We start from the raw sequence: 21293 nt of genomic DNA on the forward strand, positions 1-21293 counted from the left end.
ATGTGGTAGCCATGGTCTGCAACCAGGTCAAGGAACATGGCTGATAGGCATTCATGTTATGCCCTAATTGAGTCAACTCTGGACTTCGATAGGCCAAGCAGAAGAATCCTGATGAGTAAGCACAATGAAATTTCTGCTGCTTTCTTCCAGAAAGCCTTCAGCCTTCAGTCAGCAACACAGAGCAATCCTGAACCTGGACTGATCATTAGGCTTGAAGCCCCTCCTTAGCAGCACCCTTTATTGACTGATCATTAAGGATTCCCACCACCCAGGACACACCCTTTTCTCATTGCTGCCATCAGAGAGGAGGTACAGGAGCTTGCAGACGCATACTCACCATTTCAGGAACAGTTTCTTCCCCTCCGCACCAGATTTACCTGTAATTTATGGACTGTACCACGAAGTACTAGTCTACATTCAGTTGACACTTTATTACGTATACCTGTACACCTGCTCGTTAATGCAAATATCTGGTCAACCAATCAATTAGCAGCAACTCAGTCCATTAAAGCATGCAGACAAGGTCAAGAGGCTCAGTTGTTGTTCAGACCAAACATCAGAATGGAGAAGTGTGATCTATGTGACTTTGACTGTGGAATGATTGTTGGTACCAGATGAGGTGGTTTGAGTGTCTCAGAAAGAACTGTCTTCCTGGGATTTTCATGCACAACAGTTTATAAAATTTATAGAGAATGGTATGAAAAACAAAAACCATCTAATGAGCAACAGTTCTGAGGGTGAGAGAGGTCAAAGGAGATGGCCAGACTGCTTTAAGCTGACTGGAAGGTGGCAATAAATCAAGTGCCCATGTGTTACAACTGTGCTGTGCAAAAGGGCATCTCTGAACACACATCATATCAAACCTTGAAGTGGATGAGCTACAGCAAAGGAACGGGAGGTAGCTAGTAAAGTGGCCACTGTATGCTTACTACGTACTGTATATTATAGAGTCCTAAAAGCATGCACCAGTCCCAATTTGGCATTAGGTGCATCTTAATGTTCTGCAGGGAAAGTTTTGATTGATCTTAAAGTAGGTTAAAAGTTCAGCATAACTTCATTGGCCGATGAGCCAGTATGGTGTAGTACTGTTCTATGTTCATTCATGAGATGTGGACATCTCTAGCACAGCCAGTATTTATTGTACATTGCCAAATGTCTCTGAGAGAACAGGTAAAAGAGACACGCACAAAATCCTGGAGGAACTCAGCAGATCAGGCAGCATCTATAGAAAGAAAGAAACAGTTGCTATTTTGGGCCGAGACCCTTCTTCAGAACTGGAAAGGAAGGGGGAGGATGTCTAAATAAAATGGTAGTGGTAGGAGAGAGGAGGGAGAACAACTAGAAGGTGATAGTTAAAAGTGAATTGTTCAGTGAATCTGGAATCAAATTTAGATTGGGCCAAGTATGGATGGCTATCTTCCAGCTTAGTGATCCAGGTTGGTTCATACTTGTATCACCTTCGAATTTTGATTTCATTTATAATGTGAATTCAGAAGTATATTTAGAAATTTTGTGAACTGCCCACATAATGTCACCGTTTATTGCCAGGCTCCTGAACCACAGTGGATAACTTCACACACCACAACACTGAATTAATTGTACATCCTACGGACTCATTTTTAGGAACCCTACAACTCATGTAATCAATTTTATTTATCACTTGTTATTTTTATTTTGTCTTCCTTTCTGTATTTGCACAATTTGTTGTCTATTGTACATTAGTTGTTTATCCACCCTTATGCATAGTTTTTCATTGAGTCTAACGTGCTTCTTTGTATTTACTGCGAATGCCTTACTGGGAATGAATCTCAGCATACTGTATAGCGACATAGATGTACTTTGTACTTTGAACTTTGAATTTCGAATTTCCCAGTGCCCATGGTGGGTTCAGATCCGTGCCTCTGGGTTAATAGTCGAGATCTTTGGATCTTAACCATTATGCAATCACTGCATAATGTAGAAATTTCAAACTTAATGCTTTGGATAATCCATCTGTGAATAGATTGAAGTTTTTTCGAAAGGAAAAGCAGACATGTTCAGAGCAAGTAACATCTCTTGGTGTTTTGATGCTTCCTATTTTTAGAGAAGAGAAATTAACTCATACAGTAAATTGATTTTGTAAAAAGGTTTCACTGGTATTGAGATTTTTAGATTATCAGTCGTTTTATTTCCTATAAATTACCCTATATTTCCAAGAAAGTTACATTACCGATGCATGAAGTTTTCTTTTCATATGAAAAAGCCATTGATAGCAACACAGTTTTTTGATAGCAACAGATTGGTCTGTCTGGCACATTTTATCTCAATCTCAAGTTTATAACAATTTTTTAAAACTTGATTCTCTTTTAATATTTATATTCAAAAGGTAGCAGGGGAGTCTAGGACCAGAGGGCACAGCCTCAGAATACTAGGATGTCCCTTTGGGACAGTGATGAGGAGGAATTTCTTTAGTCAGATGGTGGTGAATCTGTGGAATTCATTGCCACAGATGACTGGAGGCCAAGTCATTGGGTATATTTAAAGCAGAGGTTGATTGTGATTAGTAAGGGTGTCAACGGTTACAGGTAAAAGGCAGGAGAATGGGGTTGATAATAAATCAGCCATGATTAAATGGCCGAGCAGATTTGATGAACTGAATGACCTAATTCTGCTCCAACGTCTTATGGTCTTATGGCACAATCGCCAACTGACATGAATTGTCTTCTGAAGTCATATAGCATGAGCCTCATTGCCTGAAAAATGAGATGAGCATAAATTAGTTGGAAGATCATCCCTACATTCTATGTTTTATTAATTGCCTTTTTACTGGAATGGTTTGTCAGCTCTTGAGCAATGCTTGGCATATTAACAAATAACTGCCAAAGATCTCCTTACGCATTTGTTTTGGGAGCAAAAGAAATTGTGACTTTTGATAGTGATCATGTTATTGATACAGGATGACAAATAATATTGTTTGTAATTTGTGATTATGGTTTAGAATTTGTACATTGCTGCTTTTGAGGGTCATTGTGACACAGTAGCATAGCAGTTAGCGTGATGTCATTACAGCTCGGGACACCAGAGCTCAGAGTTCAATTCTGGTATCTAATGTAAGCAAGTTTGTATGTTCCTTCCCATGTGCGTGCGTGTTTCCTCCCACAGTCCAATCCGAAGATGTACCAGCGAGGAGGTTAATTGGTCATTGTAAATTGTCCTGTGATTAGGCTTCGGTTAAATCGGTGTGTTGCCAGGCAGCACAGCTCAAAAGGCCGGGTGGGCTTATCCCATGCTATATCTCCAAATAAATAAATTTAAACACTTTGGTAGATTTCAAGCTTTATTCTCTGTGGATTTCAGGTTCTATATGGTGAGCTACTGCGACAGGAGTAACAGAATAGCAGTTGGAGCTCGACATGGCTCAATGGCTCTGTATGATATTCGCACAGGAAAATGCCAGGTAAGTAATTCGTCATAATCACCTCTCCATAAATTCTGACTGAGAATGAAGAGGGCGATTTGCACTGCAGTTTACGACTTGCCGTAACGTGGATCAGGTAAACTAATCCGAAGGGCTAATGACATTCCTGCCCAGCTCCTGTTGCCATAATGTTGAGGCTTTGTAAGATATTGGTAAGACCACGTCAGGAGTATGATGAGCAGTTTAAGATCCCTTATCTCAGAAAAGATATGCTGGCATTGGAGAAGATCCAGGCAAGGTTGACGTGAATGATTCCAGGGATGAAAGGGTTAATATTTGAGGAGCGTTTGATGGCTGTGGGCCTACACTCACTGGAGTTTAGAAGAATGGGGGGGGGGATCTTATTGGAAGCTAATTAATATTAAAAAACCTAGATAGAGCAGACACGGAGAGGATGTTTCCTACAGTGGGGGAGTCCAGTACCAGAGAGCACAACTTCAGAATAGAGGGACATCCTTTTAGGACAGAGATGGGGAGGAATTTCTTAAGCCCAAGGGTGGTGAATCTGTGGAATTCATTGTCACAGATGGCTGTGGAGGCCAAGTCATTGGATATATTTAAAGCGAAGGTTGATATGTTCTTGATTAGTCAGGATGTCAAAGGTTGCGGGGATAAAGCAAGAGAATGGGGTTAAAAGGGTTAATAAATCAGCGATGGTGGTGAAGACTTGATGGGCTGAATGGCCTAATTCTGCTCCTATGTATGGTCCTAACATAATTAGTTAACAACTGGAATGCATAGTATGCAACGCTAGTGTCATCAGTGACTTTAGCTGCGATGTGGAAAGTGGCGGCACTGATACTGTACTGACTACCTTTAATCCCTGTGACTTTGTAGTTAGAAGTTGGTCCATGTCTGCTGAAGATGCACTGAGCAATTACCTAAATGCTAATAGTCAATGATATTTCAGTTTAACTTCTTGTATTGAGATATCTCATTGAAACTTGACAGATACTGAAAGGCCTGGATAGAGTGGATGTGGAGAGGATATTTCCACTAGTCAAAGAATCTAATATCCGAGGGTGCAGCCTCAGAATGAAAAGGAATCTCTTTTAAACTGAAATAAAGATGGTGATGAATCTGTGAAATGCATTGCCACGAAAGAAAAGGGAGGCAAAGTGTATTTAAGACAGAGATGACCCCACTATCGTGCTCGTCCTCGATCGTGACCCCACTAAGGAGCACCAGGCCATTGTCTCCCACACTATCAACGACTTTATCCGCTCAGGGGATCTCCCATCCACTGCTACCAACCTTATAGTTCCCACACCCCGCACTTCCCGTTTCTACCTCCTACCCAAGATCCACAAACCTGCCTGTCCTGGCCGACCTATTGTCTCAGCTTGCTCCTGCCCCACCGAACTCGTTTCTGCATACCTCGACACTGTTTTATCACCCCTTGTTCAATCCCTTCCGACCTATGTTCGTGACACTTCTCACGCTCTTAAACTTTTCGATGATTTTAAGTTCCCTGGCCCCCACCGCTTTATTTTCACCATGGATGTCCAGTCCTTATATACTTCCATCCCCCATCAGGAAGGTCTCAAAGCTCTACGCTTCTTTTTGGATTCCAGACCTAATCAGTTCCCCTCTACCACCACTCTGCTCCGTCTAGCGGAATTAGTCCTTACTCTTAATAATTTCTTCTTTTGCGCCTCCCATTTCCTCCAAACTAAAGGTGTAGCTATGGGCACCCGTATGGGTCCTAGCTATGCCTGCCTTTTTGTTGGGTTTGTGGAACAATCTATGTTCCGTGCCTATTCTGGTATCTGTCCCCCACTTTTCCTTCGCTATATCGACGACTGCATTGGCGCTGCTTCCTGCACGCATGCAGAACTCGTTGACTTTATTAACTTTGCCTCCAACTTTCACCCTGCCCTCAAGTTTACCTGGTCTATTTCCGACACCTCCCTCCCCTTTCTAGATCTTTCTGTCTCTGTCTCTGGAGACAGCTTATCCACTGATATCTACTATAAGCCTACTGACTCTCACAGCTATCTGGACTATTCCTCTTCTCACCCTGTCTCTTGCAAAAACGCCATCCCCTTCTCGCAATTCCTCCGTCTCCGCCGCATCTGCTCTCAGGATGAGGCTTTTCATTCTAGGACGAGGGAGATGTCTTCATTTTTTAAAGAAAGGGGCTTCCCTGCCTCCACTATCAACTCTGCTCTTAAACGCATCTCCTCCATTTCACGTACATCTGCTCTCACTCCATCCTCCCACCACCCCACTAGGAATAGGGTTCCCCTGGTCCTCACCTACCACCCCACCAGCCTCCGGGTCCAACATATTATTCTCCGTAACTTCCGCCACCTCCAACGGGATCCCACCACTAAGCACATCTTTCCCTCCCCCCCTCTCTCTGCATTCCGCAGGGATCGCTCCCTACACAACTCCCTTGTCCATTCGTCCCCCCCATCCCTCCCCACTGATCTCCCTCCTGGCACTTATCCGTGTAAGCGGAACAAGTGCTACACATGCCCTTACACTTCCTCCCTTACCACCATTCAGGGCCCCAAACAGTCCTTCCAGGTGAGGCATCACTTCACCTGTGAGTCGACTGGGGTGATATACTGCGTCCGGTGCTCCCGATGTGGCCTTTTATATATTGGTGAGACCCGACGCAGACTGGGAGACCGCTTTGCTGAACATCTACGCTCTGTCCGCCAGAGAAAGCAGGATCTCCCAGTGGCCACACATTTTAATTCTACATCCCATTCCCATTCTGACATGTCTATCCACGGCCTCCTCTACTGTAAAGATGAAGCCACACTCAGGTTGGAGGAACAACACCTTATATTCCGTCTGGGTAGCCTCCAACCTGATGGCATGAACATTGACTTCTCTAACTTCCGCTAGGCCCCACCTCCCCCTCGTACCCCAGCTGTTACTCCTTTTTATGCACACATTCTTTCTCTCACTCTCCTTTTTCTCCCTCTGTCCCTCTGAATATACCTCTTGCCCATCCTCTGGGTCACCCCCCCCCATCTTTCTCCCTAGGCCTCCTGTCCCATGATCCTCTCGTATCCCCTTTTGCCTATCACCTGTCCAGCTCTCGGCTCTATCCCTCCCCCTCCTGTCTTCTATCATTTTGCATCTCCCCCTCCCCCTCCAGCTTTCAAATCCCTTACTCACTCTTCCTTCAGTTAGTCCTAACAAAGGGTCTCGGCCTGAAACGTCGACTGCGCCTCTTCCTATAGATGCTGCTTGGCCTGCTGCGTTCACCAGCAACTTTGATGTATGTTGCTTGAATTTCCAGCATCTGCAGAATTCCTGTTGTTTAAGACAGAGATGGATAGATTCTAAGGTGGTTAAGCCTTACGAGGTGAAGCCAGGAGAATGATGTTGGAAAAGTCAGCAGATTAGACTCAATGGGCCTCATGACCTAATTCTGTTCCTATATCTTTTGTTCTTCTCAAATGCACTTGGGTTTCTAGTGTATTTTGATAACATTTTTATCATTATGCTATTTCAGTTTTTTATTGTTCTGTGCTGGAAAGTGGTTAAGGGAATGTAACCACAAATATCTCTTTTGTGTATTGAAATGGTGGGCTTTGGCCATCTTGGTTTCAGTTTAAAATGTGCTGCAGGTGAATGTGGAGCATTATTCTTCATTTGCCATGTCATGCTAAATGAAACTCTATCCTGCTGTTGTATTGTCCTGATATTGAAGATAAGGTCATATATTCAAAAAGAATTCCAGTAATAAGTGATACAACAATTTTGTACGTTGAATCCAGATTCCTCTGTTTCACACTGAAGGATGAACATTTATTTTTCAAATTTTATTAGCCAAATAACATGGCAAATTGTAACATCGAAACGGTGAGCTGTTGGTCTCCCATCTCGCTTTTGCGGGAGCAATATCTCTGTCCCCTCGCTAGTGAGAGAGAGAAAGCCTTTCTGAAATGTTGAAGTATTGGGATGGGCAGTAGCTTTTGATGGACTCTAGATCATGGTCTGTGGGAGATCATGGTGGGTGGTTGGATTTTGATGCTTTTCCTGCTGCTTGTGTAGGGGGGTGGGGTGGCTTTGGGGTTCTAACATTTTCTGTCATCCATTCTTTGGTGTTTTTTTCTGTTTCGTGGATGTCTGTGAAGGTTGTATACTGTATACATTCTCTGATATTCAATTGAACCATAATATTCACAACAGAAACCTTCTTCAAATTTAACAGTCATGGATTAGACTTGGGAGACCTTAGAGAACTTGATGGGGTACAGAGAGATGCCACTTTTCTGTCCCAGCAGTTGGTCTTCTGAGATCAGAGCCATGTTAAATTACCATTACTTTAAACTTCCAAGTACCTACCATTTGGATGCTTGCTTCTGGGACATGATACCTGAATACAGACACAACACTCACCTTAATCTCGATTTTGGTTTAAAATTAAACTAATCTTTTTTAAAAAGTCCGAATTTTGTCCACAAGAGATACAGAAGATTCATAAGCACCTGAAATTGAATCTTTTCTTCATTATGTAGCAAGCAAAAGGATTGCCACTATATCTATGGTATAGTGCATGAACGAGTACAACTCCTTTTACCTTTCTATTGATTTTTTTTCCTATAACTATATAAATACATAGGCATGCTATTTCATGAATATTTTTTACTATCATGTTGAACTTCTAAATTTGAGGTGTGATACAGCCTGTTGGAGAATACCACTCAATTATCTTATTATTAGGAAGGTAGAAGTTATCATTATTCTCACGTACACATTTATTGTCACATATACTGTAGTGGTTACTTTAAAAAAGATCAAAACCGCTCAGAGGCTAAGCACGGGGGTGGGGGGGAGGGGTGGTTAACACTGTATGACACACCCTCCATCAAATAATGAAGTTCTGAAGTTAAAGAAAGTACATTCGATTCTTTTTAAGAAGCCAGCAAAAAACAAACTATCTTAAAACAATAAAACTAATGAAACTAAACTAACAATATAACATACTTTAAGCCAAGCATTCTTAAATGTATTTAAATGATGAATGAAGCAAAGCGGTCAGTAAAAAAAAATATCATTCCCGGCTGCCTCTAACTCTAACCAGATTAAAAACTGAACTAAAGATAAAACATGAATACATAACTATGCTCTTCACTTCTACCAATCCACTATCCATGTGACAAATTACCTATAATAAACACGCAGCACAATATACAGTGCAAACAGAAAATAGACACATGGCACCTGCATTTTCTGTACTTTATTGTCACAGAGTTCCTTGGTGTGCACATAACAGACAACCCAACCTGAACCCACCTGAACACCTCTTCATTAGTCAGTAAGGCACAGCAGCATCTTCACTTTCTGAGGAGACAGAGGCATGCAATGCTCCCTGTCCCCATTCTAACACTCTACAGGAGCACTGTCATTGAGTGTCCTGTCTAACTGCGTCATTGTGTGGTAGGGAAGCTGTAATTGGAAGCTTCATTTCACAAAGCACTGAGGTAGAATGAGGTAAAATCTAATGAGAAAGTGCAATAAGGTGCAAGATCATAGCAAGGTAGATTGTGAGGTCCAGAGTCCACCTTATCATATTAGGGAACCTATAGCAGTGGGGTAGAGCTGCCCTTGGGCCTGGTGGTCCATGCTTTCAGGTTTTGTTTTGTACCTTCTGCCCAATGGAAGAGGGGAGTGGAGAAATTATATGGAGTGGATGAGATCTTTAATTATACTGGCTGCCTTACCGAAGCAGTGAGAAGCATAGGCTGAGTCCATGGAGGTTCCTGCCCAGTGCAGGATTAAAAGGAGGATGTCACTGCAACTAGATAATAGGGTTAGCTTTTTAGGTGTCTCAAAAAGGGCACAATTGCTTTCAGGCTGTAGCTACATTCTCAGTACTGTTTGACACTGATATCTGCCTGTTCAGTGATAAGAGCACGCGGTATTAAGTTACGATTTTCCATTAACGTTGCTCTGAAGTTGTGGAAGAGAAACAGCATGTGCATGACTAAGTGCATCAGTAAGAGCTTGTGGATGTGACTGGGTCTGATTCTAAACATGGCCACCTCTGACCCCCTGTTGTCCCTTCAATGGCATTCCTCTTTCTGATCTATTGAAGATACAGAAAAGAATGTCTGCTGTGACAGGAAACCCCATAATACTTTAAAATCATTAATTTTTTTAGATTTCAATAAATAAATTGGGAATAGGGTATCTCAGAGACTAGAGATAGAATACAGAGCATTACAGCATGGTACAGATTCTTTGGCCCATGACATTGTGCTGACCTTTTAATCTGTTCCATGATCAATCTAGCACTTCCCACATTTTTTTCATCCAGGTATCTATCTAAGGGTCTCTTAATTGTCCCTAATGTATCTGCCTCTACTGTCACCCCCAGCAGTGCAACCACTGCACTTACCACTCTTTGTGTAGAAGACCCACCTCTAACATTCCTCATATACTTCCCTCTAATCATTTTAAAAGTAGGCCCTCTCATATTAGCCATTTCCACCCTGGGAGAAAGACCCTGGCATTTGATCTATGCATCATACCATCTTAGATATCTCTATTCAATCACTTTTCATCCTCCTTTGCTCCAAAGAGAAAAACCCTAGCTCACTCAATCTTTCCTCATAGGAAATGTGCTCTAATCCAGGCTGCATCCTGGTAAATCTCCTCGGTACCCTCTCTAAAGCTTTCACATCCTTCCTATAATGAGGCGATCAGAACTGAACACCACTCCATATAATCTCTCCAAATGTGGTCTAACCAAAGTCTTATAGAGCTGCAACATTACCACTTGGCTCTTGAACTCAAGCCCATGACTAATGAAGATTAACACATCGGATACCTTCTTTACCGCCGTATCAACTTGCATGACCATTTTTATAGGCCTATGGATGTACACCACAAGATCCCTCTGTTCTTCCACACTGCTAAGAATCATTTCATGATCCCTGTACTCTGTCTTTCTGGTCAGGTCACTCATCTGAGTGCTACTGGTGCCATGTAACCCAGTACTACCTGTCGCATGGTCGGGTGGTCGGCGACTAAACCAGCTCCCTCACTAGGCTTGCAGGGTGAGGAGGATGGCTAGACACTCTGCAGGACAAAAAACAAGATCTGTCAAAGGGCGGATGAACCCTCTCGTAGGGTCAACGACCATCTAGCAAACACGTGCCGTGAAGCGCGGAAAGGGCATCCCTTGGATCAAAGCTTGGTCTGGCCATTCACTGCATCAGAACTTCCCCCCAGCCGTCTTGGACCCCACCATGCTGCTAGATCCAGGAGGGGATGTCAAGAGGGTGGGTCTGGACCTGTTCAACCCTCTACTCACCTAAAATCCACTCGCTCACACGCTGTTCCTTTCTGAGGAGTTGGGTACCACCCCACTAACTGACTGAAAGGAACCATCATCATCCTATGGGATGGATAGCCAGAGAGAGAGAAAGAGACTCTAACTTTAAGTTTGACCTTCCAAAGTGAATCACCTTATGCTTCTCTAGATTAAACTCCATCAAACATTTCTCAGTCCAGCTCTACATCCTATGAGTCCCATTGTAACCTACGACAACCTTCTACGCTGTCCATAACTCTACCTACCTTTGTGTCATCTGCAAACTTACTAATCCACCCTTCCACTTCCTCATCCATGTCATTTATGAAAATCACAAAAAGCAGGGAACCCAGAACAGATCCCTGCGAAACATCATTGGTCACCAGGATGGTCACCTCCAGGAAGAATATCCTCCATCTGCCTTTTGTGGGCAAACCAATTCCGAATCCACACAGACAAGGTTTCCTGGATAAGACAGAAGAAAGAATCAACTGATAAGCAAGAAATAATTTTAAATACCATCAGAAGCCAACAAAGAGACAAGGCTTTCCAAGCATTGGCATGAATTTCGGATTGAGGCAGCGGAAGGTGTAAACTGCTGGCAGAGGACACGTAATGGTGTGTTCCATCAAAGGATAGGGAGATGATGAGTTGATGCAAAGGAATGCATTTATTGCAATGTATGCTGCCACAAACTCATAACATATGTCAGTGATATTAAACCTGATCCTGACTCTGGGTGTTTGAAGGGTAATCGTAGAACATAGAACAGTACAGCACAGGAACAGGACCTTCAACCCACAGTGTTGTGCTGAGCCAATTAAGTTAGCAATCAAGTGTCTCTTCTGAGTACACTACGTCCTTGTCCTTCCAATCATTATCACCAGGCAGACAATCTTTCAAGAGTGTTGATAATGGCTGAGGTCACCTGTCTTGCAAAGATACTACCCAGAAAAGGCAATGGCAAACCACTTCTGTAGAAAAACTTGCCAAAAACATGCGTAGTCATGGAAAGACCTTGATCGCCCACGTTATACGACATGGCACATAATGAACGAATGAACATAATAATATTATCTCTACTCTTCATCTTTCTTTTCTAGTACTGCTGAACAGTTGGCCCAAAAAGTTGGCTGTACTCTTTTCCATCGATGCTGCCTGGCCTGCTGAGTTCCTCCAGCAGTTTGTGTGTGTTGCTGGGATTTCCAGCATCTGCAGATTTTCTCTTTTCTATGAACATAATGTTAGTTACGACTAGAAATGTCGTTAATAGGGCAAAGAACTGTAGGAATTTAAATTGTTAATGTATTATTCAAAATCTGTGTTGGAGTTCTTTTGTATGCTCTAAAATCTTTTTTTTTACTGGTTGCTGAAAAACTGAGATGATCTTGAAAATACATAGGATGATGGAAAGTAAGGAGCTGTGAGATAATGTTCCTTGGGTTATAAAGCTTGGATTAGACCATACTTGGACAGTTGTGTTTGTGTTCAGTTCTGGTTGCCTCATTATAGGAAGGATGTGGAAGCTTTAGAGAGAGTGTAAAAGAGACTTACCAGGATGCTACGTGGATTAGAGAGCATGTCATATGAGGAAAGCTTAATCGAGTTTGGGCTTTCCCTTTGGAGCAAATGAGGAAGATAGGTGACATGATAGATGTCTATATGATGATAAAAGGCATTGATAGAGTAGGCAGCCAGTGCCTTTTTCCCAGCGCAGAAATATGAGGGCAAAATTGATGGGAGGAAAGTATAGAGGGGATGTCAGAGGTAGGCTTTTTACACAGAGTAGTGGGTGCATTGAATATGCTGCCAGAGTAGTGGTAGAGGTGGACATTAGGGGGATTTTCCAGGAGGCGCTCATGGAGTGAGGTTGATTTTGGCTTCGCTCCATTACCGTTACTTTTTTTTTTAACCTATGATCACCCTTATTTAATTTATTTCTACCTACACTAGAAGATTTATTCCATACTATTGATCTATTCTTGAACTGTAACTGTGAAATTTGAAGAAATGAGCAAAGAAATAAGTACAAGATCTTAAGTGCGAGATCCTAAAGATGAGAAAGACTCCAATGGGAGCGGGAGGAAAAAAGGTGAACCCAAGCAAACTGAACTATCTTATGATACTCTGCTGAATCTTTTAAATGAAAAATTTGAACAACAACGTCAAAGTTTTAAAGAAGATTTAAAGTCAATTATGGATTCTTTGGAATCACTTGGTTGTGAAGTTAAAACAGCAACAAAGTAAAATTACTGAAATGGACAATGAAACTTGGAAGAGAGATCTGCAAATTGAGAGTTCGGAACAAAAATTGTCTTCGACGACTAAACAGCTAGAGCGTTTTAAATCCAAGATTATTGATCTTGAAAATCGATCTAGAAGACAGAACTTACGTATAATTGGTCTCCCTGAGGATGTCGAGGAAGGGGACCCTTTAAAATTCTTCTCTCAACTTTTAAAGGATGCATTTAGCTCTGTATTCCCAGATGATCCTCCATTGCTTGACCGTGTTCACCGTACATTGCATTCCAAACCGACCCCCGAATTTAAACCGAGGCCAGTGATCCTCCATTTCCATTATGTTCACGTTAAAGAGCATCTCATCTGAATTGCCCGTCGGCAAGGTATGATTAAATTTCAACAGTATCAATTCTGTTTAGTGGAAGATTACAGTCCAGAAGTGATGAAGGAGCGGCTGGCTTTCAAACCTCTGATGTTGGAATGTTACCAGAGAGGTCTCAGACCAGCTTTATTGTATCCTGCCCGTTTAAGAATTTCTCCTCCGAGGGACCACGTCATGTCTTCTATTCCACAAGTGTGATTTGAAGTTTTTTGAATGAGCACTATTCAACTGCTATGGATACTTTGCTCTAATTAATGCCATTAGAAACTCCTATTACGGATGAGGAAATATTTCCTCAATGAATTCTGGCAAAACACCTGGTTCAGATGGCTTTACAGTGGAATTCTTTAAGTTTCTTTCTGCTATTCTTTCTCATTGGTTGTCTAGAGTTTTTAAAGAAGCAATCAGATTTAGTAAATTACCACAATCATTTTATAGATCTTCTATTTCTTTAATTCTTGAAAAGAATAAAGATCCTACTGATTGTGCATCATACAGACCGATATCTCTCCTGAATGTAGATTCTAAGATTTTTTTCTAAAGTATTAGCAACTAGGTTAGAGAAGGTACTACCTCAAATTATCTCTGTGGACCAAACTGCATTTATTAAAAATCATCATTCATCTTTTAATATTAGGAGGTTAATGAATATTGTTTATACTTCTTCACTTAGTACTCCAGAATGTGTTATTTCATTAGATGCGGAGAAAGCTTTTGACAGAGTTGAATGGCCATATTTATTTAGTGTCCTTGAGAAACTTAATTTTAGTCCGATATTTATATCGTGAATTAAATTGATATATCATACTCCTGTAGCTTCAGTTTTTATTAACAATCAAAGGTCTCCCTTTTTCGCTTATCTCGGGGTACTAGGCAGGGATGCCCTCTTAGTCCATTATTATTTGATATTGCCCTTGAACCTTTAGCAATTGCTATCCGAGACTCACCTAACATTTTTGGTATTACCCGTGGGAATGAAATACGTAAGTTATCATTATATGCAGATGATTTGTTATTATACATTTCTAATTCTGAGAAATCCATCCCCACTATTTTATTCTTGTTGGCTCAGTGTAGTAATTTTCTGGTTATAAATTGAACCTTAATAAGAGTGAACTATTTCCCCTAAATATACAGGTTCCAATTTATGAATGTTTACTATTTAAATTGGTTACTGATTTTTTTTTACATATTTAGGGGTTAAAATTACAAAAAAAAAATAAGGATTTATATAAGGCTAATTGTTTACCTTTAATTGATCAGATTAAACTTCTGTTTACTAAATGGTCACCAATGTCTCTGTCATTGATAGGTCGGATCAATGCTATCAAGATGATTATTTTACCTAAATTTTTATATTTATTTCAAGCGCTGCCAATTTTTATTCCAAGATCCTTTTTTGCTAATGTTGATTCCAAAATTTCTTCATATATATGGCAGAATAAAAATCCTAGGTTAGGTAAAAGATACTTACAGAAATCTAAAAGGGAGGGGGGTTTGGCATTGCCGAATTTTAGATTTTACTATTGGGCAATTAATATTCGATATTTAAAATTTTGGTTATGGGATTTGGACATAACTTCAAGTCCACATTGGGTATCTTGAATGTAATTCTTTACAAGGGTTTTCACTGGGTTCTATTTTAGAAACTTTGCTTCCCTTTATTCTTTCTAAATTGTATAAACAAATGGATAACCCAATAGTAAAATATACTTTACGAATATGGATTCAATTTTGAAAATTTTTGGGGTTGAATCAATTTATTCTAGCAAGTCCTATTATATCTAATTTCTTCTTTCAACCCTCTTATCATGGATCAAGCCTATTTGGCTTGGAAAACTAAAGGTATAGTACGATTTTGTGATCTATTTTTGGATAATTGTTTCATGTCCTTTGAACAATTATCTAATAAATCTCATTTTTTAAGATATTTACAGATTAGAAATTTTTTAAATACTGTTCTTCCTACCTTCCCAAATTTATATTCAATGGATATTTTGGAAAAAAGTTTACATTTAAATCCTTTTCAGAAAGGTGTAATAGCAACTATTTATAATATAATTATGGAAATATATCCAGATGTATCTAATAAAGTTAAGATTGATTGGGAAAGGGAACTTAAGATTACTTTACCTATTAAAAAATGGAAAAAAAAATCTTCAATTAGTTAACTCATCCTCTATATGTGCTAAACATGCATTGATACAGTTTATAGTGCATAGGGCTCATATGTCTAAGGATAAGTTAGCTCGTTATTACTCTCATATAAATCCTGTGTGTGATAGATGTCACTCTGAGATAGCTTCTTTAACTCATATGTTTTGGTCATGTCCTTTTTTGAAAAAATAGTGGAAAGATATTTTTGATATTATTTCAACTACTCTGAATATTGATTTACAACCTCACCCTATTACCGCAATTTTTGGGTTACCAATGATAGAATCAAGTCATTTAACCTCTTCAGCTCGTCGGATGATTGCATTTCTTACACTAATGGCTAGAAGATCCATCTTGCTGAATTGGAAGGAGATTAATCCTCCTACCACATTTCATTGGTTCTCTCAAACTATGTTGTGTTTAAACTTAGAAAAAATTAGAAGTGTTATTTATGATATTAAATTCGAAAAGACTTGGAGGCCATTTATTTAACACTTCCATATGATGTTATTTGACCTTTTCCAGGCCTACTCTCTTTCTTTTTAATATATGTCAAGAGGAGCGGAGTCAATGACACTAATGGTTCTTTTTTTGATGTTACATAACAGCCCACGTCTTTTTCTTTAGTTAAGTTGGTTAGCATTGTTTAGGTTAGTTTTTCTTTTGGGGTTTTTTTTTTCTTTTTCCTTTTTCATGTTATTTTTTTTGTATATTATATTTGTATCCTGTATGATTGGGAGGTTTAATACCCGTGTGTCAACTGGGTTTATATTTAAATATGTTAATTACAACAATGTAATCCCAATAACTTTGTATCAATACTATGTTCTGTTTTTCATTATGAAACTAATAAAAAGATTGAAAAAGAAAGAGGCAGACATTAGGGACATCTAAGCGACTCTTAGATAGGCACATAGATTTTTTTTAAAAAGGGGCTATGCAGAAAGAAAAGGTCTGATTGATCTTAGAGTAGGTTTAAAGGTCAGTACAACATCGTGGGCCCTGTAAAATGCTGTTCTATACTCTATATTCTATGATAAAAGCACAGCTGTGACTGCAGTAAATAATATAGGTTCTTTATGAAGCTTGAAATGTGGTGTTGGCTCCATAGGGCTGAATTATCTCAATTAAGGCTAAAGGTGTTGATGGACAAGGTCATTGCTGCCTACATCCATATTGTTTAGTCTGTTGAGTGCACCATAGCAAACTTGCCTGTGGGTCTCAATGCCCTTGATTTCATTGATACACTGAACTACCTTATGATTTTCAAATCCTTTCAGAATCTATTGTCTGCTACGACCGCTGGCTGTTTGCTAATGAGATTGCCTCTGTTTTTCTGTCCACTGCTTGCTGGACCTTTCCTCGGACTGTTCAGATCAACATAATGATTTCATTCTGCTAACACAGTGGTTTCTTCACGTTGAATGTTTGCTGCAGAGTTCATAATTATATTTAACATAATTTAGCAAAGTGGTTTTTACTTTAATGTATTTCTTTTTTGTTGACTGTGAAACAGTAAAAAAGACAAATACCTGATGATAATGGAGTAAGGAGTCCAATTCATCCCTTTACATTTTATCGGACTTGCCTTTCGTAGCATTATACAGCCATTGATTCTCTTTGATCTTTACCTCTACACAATATTGACTAAATCACAACTTCATGCAGTTTCTATAGTGGAATCTGATCCCTGAAGGACTAATGCAGATAAAGACCTTTCTGAGCCTTGTATTGAAACCAAAATGGCCCCCAACTCGACCCACTTTTATAAACGAGTCGCAGCTTACTGAATCATTAAAGTTACGCTTTTTCAAGCAGTCGGGTAGTTTAATTCATGAACAGGGAGCTCTTACAACTTCCAAAGCAATGAAAGAACAGGTTAAGAGTATAAAGCCACAAGAAAGGAACAGAGAATTTGAAACAGCAAAAGAGAGAGCAAAGACCAGAGAGACCAGCAGCTCGCTGTAACATCAGAACAGAAGGTTGCTGGTCTTCCAGTCTTGTCGTTGCAAGAGCGATCTCTTTCTCTCTCCCTTGCTGGTGAAAGAGAGTCTATCTGAGATACCGAAGTACTAGACTGTGGACTATGGTTTTTGGTGGACTCTAGATCAAGATCTCTTAGGGGGGCTTTGGTCATTGCTTGCATGGTGGGAGGGAGGGTGGGTCGGTACTTTTGTTGGTGCAAGTTGGGGGAGGGGTGGGTCGATGCTTCTGCTGCTGCTATGCTTATGGGGGGGTGGGGAATTGGGGTTCTGATGTTTCTGTCCTTCACTCTTTGGGGTCTTTTGTTTCGTGGATGTCAGCGAAGAGTAAGAATTTCAGGTTGTATACTGTGTACATGCTCTGATATTAAATTGAAAGATTTGAACCATTTGAAAGAGCTTAAAGCTGTGAAAGAGCAGGAGAGGCAGGCGAGTGTTGAAAGTGTCAAGAGATTGAGAGAACAGGCCACAAATTTAAAGTGATGGCTAATTGGTTGGTGAGTATTGTAACATTTCTTCTATCTGAGGATTGTGAAATGACACATTTAAGGGGAACCTGAGGGGAGCTTCTTCACTCAGAGGATGGAATAGCTATGGAACAAAATGCCATCGGGAGTGGTAGATATGGGTTCAGCTGTAAGATTTAAGAGAAATTTGGATAGGTGCATGCATGAGAGAGGCTGGAGGCTGTTCTCCAAGTGTAGTTTGATGGGACTAGTCAGAAGATCAGACCAGCACAGACTAGCTGGGCCAAAGGACCTGTTTCTATGCTGTAGTGCTCTGTGACTCTAATTTACAGTAGAGGGCTAGAATATATAACTAAAATTAATAACTAGATAGTTACAAAGTTAAAATTGCAACAAATTAGCAAATGGATAACAGAAAACACAAGATGGAGTTAACATGAGAAGGAATTGTATTTTATCTAGAGGAAATGCAGAGGTTTTTAACTGAATTAATTTCCAGGAGTTATTTTATGTTTAGAGATTAAGCAGAAAAGGCCTATATTCAGTGGAATTCTAAAAAAATGACAGACGATCTCATTGACACAAATAAGATTTTGAGGGCCTTGCCAGGAAAGATGAAGAAAGAGTGCCTTCACCTGTGTGAGGATAAAAACCATGTGTGTAGTGTCACATGTAGGATTGATCATTTAAGTACGAGTTACAGAGGAAATGCTTCTCTAAGGCAGCATGGTAGCATAGCGGTTAGCTCCACGCTTTACATTGACAGCAATCATGGATCATTTCCTGCCACTATCAGTCATGAGTTTGAGTGTTCGCCCCAAGACCGTGTGGGTTTCCAGCAGGTGCTCCAGCTTCCTCCCACATTCCAGGATCATGTACAGGTTAGGGTTATGCTGGAAGAGACCTTAGGCTGTCCAGATGACTCACACTGACTTCCATGAAACCAGGCCTGTGTTACACGATAGAGTACAAGAAATAAGACAGGAACAGATCCCCAATTAGGATACTTTTGATTATAAATTCATATCCATGGCTGCCTTCACATTTGAGGTTTCATTGGTCAATACTAAATATTGAAAAGCAAAAGAAAGAAACACTTTAAAGATAACATCAAGATCAGCCTGTAGAAATTCAACTGGATAGACATTACACTTTATAGGTAGACCTGGAGGAAATGTGTTCAAGAGGGAGCTACGCTACGTGAGAACGACCTCTGAAATACCGCAGAGAACGAGCAGCAGCTGAAAAAGGAGGGACTGAACAACCAAAAGACTCAACAACGAACCACAGGTATCACTTACTTTTGCCCACACTGACCCGAATACGTGGATCCAGCATCAGCCTCTACAGACATCTGAGGACCTTCCAATAGACAACCCCCTGAGGAGAATATCATACTCAACTCGAGTAATCGCTCTGAGTACTGAGTATACACTGTGGGTGTTATCTGGTAGCACATGAAAATACAACCTGTCAACCCATGGTTTAGGTTCCAAACATGTGCAGATGAAAGATTGGATTAAGGAATTCATTTATAGATAGACTTTGGAGAGCATTCTAACTGGTTACATCACCGTCTTGTATGGAGCAGCCACTGCATAGGATTGAAAAAGCTGCAAGTAATTGTAAATTCAGCCAACTCCATCATGGGCACTAGCCTCCCCAGCTTCCAGGACACTTTGAAAAGGTAATACCTCAAAAAGACGACATCCATCATTAAGAACCACCATCACCCAGGACATGCCCTCTTCTCATCGCTACCGTGAGGGATAAGGTACAGGAGCCTGAAGACACACACTCAATATTTCAGGAACAGTTTCTTCTCCTCCAGCATCAGATTAACCTGTCTACTTATTGTAATTTATAGTTTTTATTGCTATATACTTATGCCACAAAGCAACAAATTTCATGACACATGCCGGTGATATTAAACCTAATTCTGATTCTGATTCTGATTCTTTGTAATTCAGTAATAGAATGTTGAAACACTGAAGAGAAACACAGCATCTGTCATCAAGGATGCCCACCATCTAGGCCATGCCCCCTTCTTGCCTCTGCTATCAGGAAAGAGGTACAGGAGCCTCAGGACCAACACTACCAGATTCAGGATCAGTTATTACCTCCCAACCATCAGGCTCTTGAACCACCGGGAATAAGTTCACTCAACTTCATTCACTCCACACTGAACTAGTCGCACAACCTATGAGTTCACTTTCAAGGGCTCTTCATCTTGTGTTCTTGATATTTTATTATTATTACTATTATTTCCTTTTTTCCTTTCTTTACTTGCACAGTTTCTCTGTCCATCCTGAAGGGTGTGGGCTTTCATTGATTCTGTTGTGTTTCTTGTATTTACTGTAAATTCCTGCAAGAAAATGAGTATTAGGGTTGTATATGGTGGCGTATACCTACTTGGTGAATAAATTTTGAACTTCTGAACTTTGAAGATTGACTGTGGAGCATACCATTTGGAATGCCAAATGTACATTCTTACTTGTATATTTTATTTTGATTAGAGTGTGTGTGCTTCTTCTAAGCTGAACGTGCTCCATATTGGATCAGACATGTCAGAAAGTAGCCAGGGCACAAGCCTGAAACAGCTTTTGATCATTTCATTCATCAGACACTCTGTGACAATGCAGAACTCCTCACTGAGACTGTAACCCAAAGATAAATATATGATTTTGATTTGGTCCCACATTTACATCTTCAGGAGCTACCAGTCATTGTTCAGTCAAGTCAAGGATCTTGCTTCCCCAGCCCCTGTCAACTGTCTAAGAGCTAATAGTAGTTTTTGCACCTTACCAGTCCTTTTCTCACAGAGCCAGTATGCCAGTTTGCCGTAGGCTGTCTCAATAAGTATATACAGCGTGAACAAAGCTGGGTCTGTGTGTGTGAGGAAGGAAACGGGCTTGTTTTGCTGCTGTTCTTTTGTTGTGTGTTGTGCTCTGTTTTGTTGAGCTCTGTGTTGTTCTGCCAAGCATTGTAGGATGAGAATGAGTGGTGACATTTGCGAGGCTGCCCCCAGCACGATGCCACATACACAGCACTACACACCGGCCTCGCTCAGCCGGAGAAGAGGGATGCCTATGTTAGAATACTATTCTTGGACTACAGTTCAGTGTTCAACACTATAATTCTCCTCTCCCACCCCCGGCTCGACAAGAAGCTCAGAGAGCTTGGCTTGCACGCCACCTTGTGCAGCTGAATACTGGACTTCCAATCAGATCACCGGCAGGTGGTAAGAATGGGCACCCTCACCTCAGTCCCTCTGACCCTCAACACAGGAGCCTCTCCAGGGCTGAGCCCCTTCCTATACTCC

The 21293-nt window shown here is 40.7% G+C and overlaps 1 protein-coding gene across 4 annotated transcripts in view; it reads left to right on the plus strand.

Annotated features, from left to right (window-relative positions):
• The window catches only part of LOC134343857 (WD repeat-containing protein 7), a 627641-nt gene that overhangs the window by 520747 nt on the left and 85601 nt on the right, over positions 1-21293 (plus strand). For all 4 annotated transcript variants that reach the window (XM_063042658.1, XM_063042659.1, XM_063042660.1 and 1 more), the window contains one exon: positions 3337-3436. In XM_063042658.1, the coding sequence (XP_062898728.1) occupies positions 3337-3436 (100 nt within the window). The remainder of the gene's footprint in view (positions 1-3336; positions 3437-21293) is intronic.

The sequence above is a fragment of the Mobula hypostoma genome, chromosome 3 (assembly GCF_963921235.1).
Source record: "Mobula hypostoma chromosome 3, sMobHyp1.1, whole genome shotgun sequence".
NCBI lineage: Eukaryota > Metazoa > Chordata > Chondrichthyes > Myliobatiformes > Myliobatidae > Mobula > Mobula hypostoma.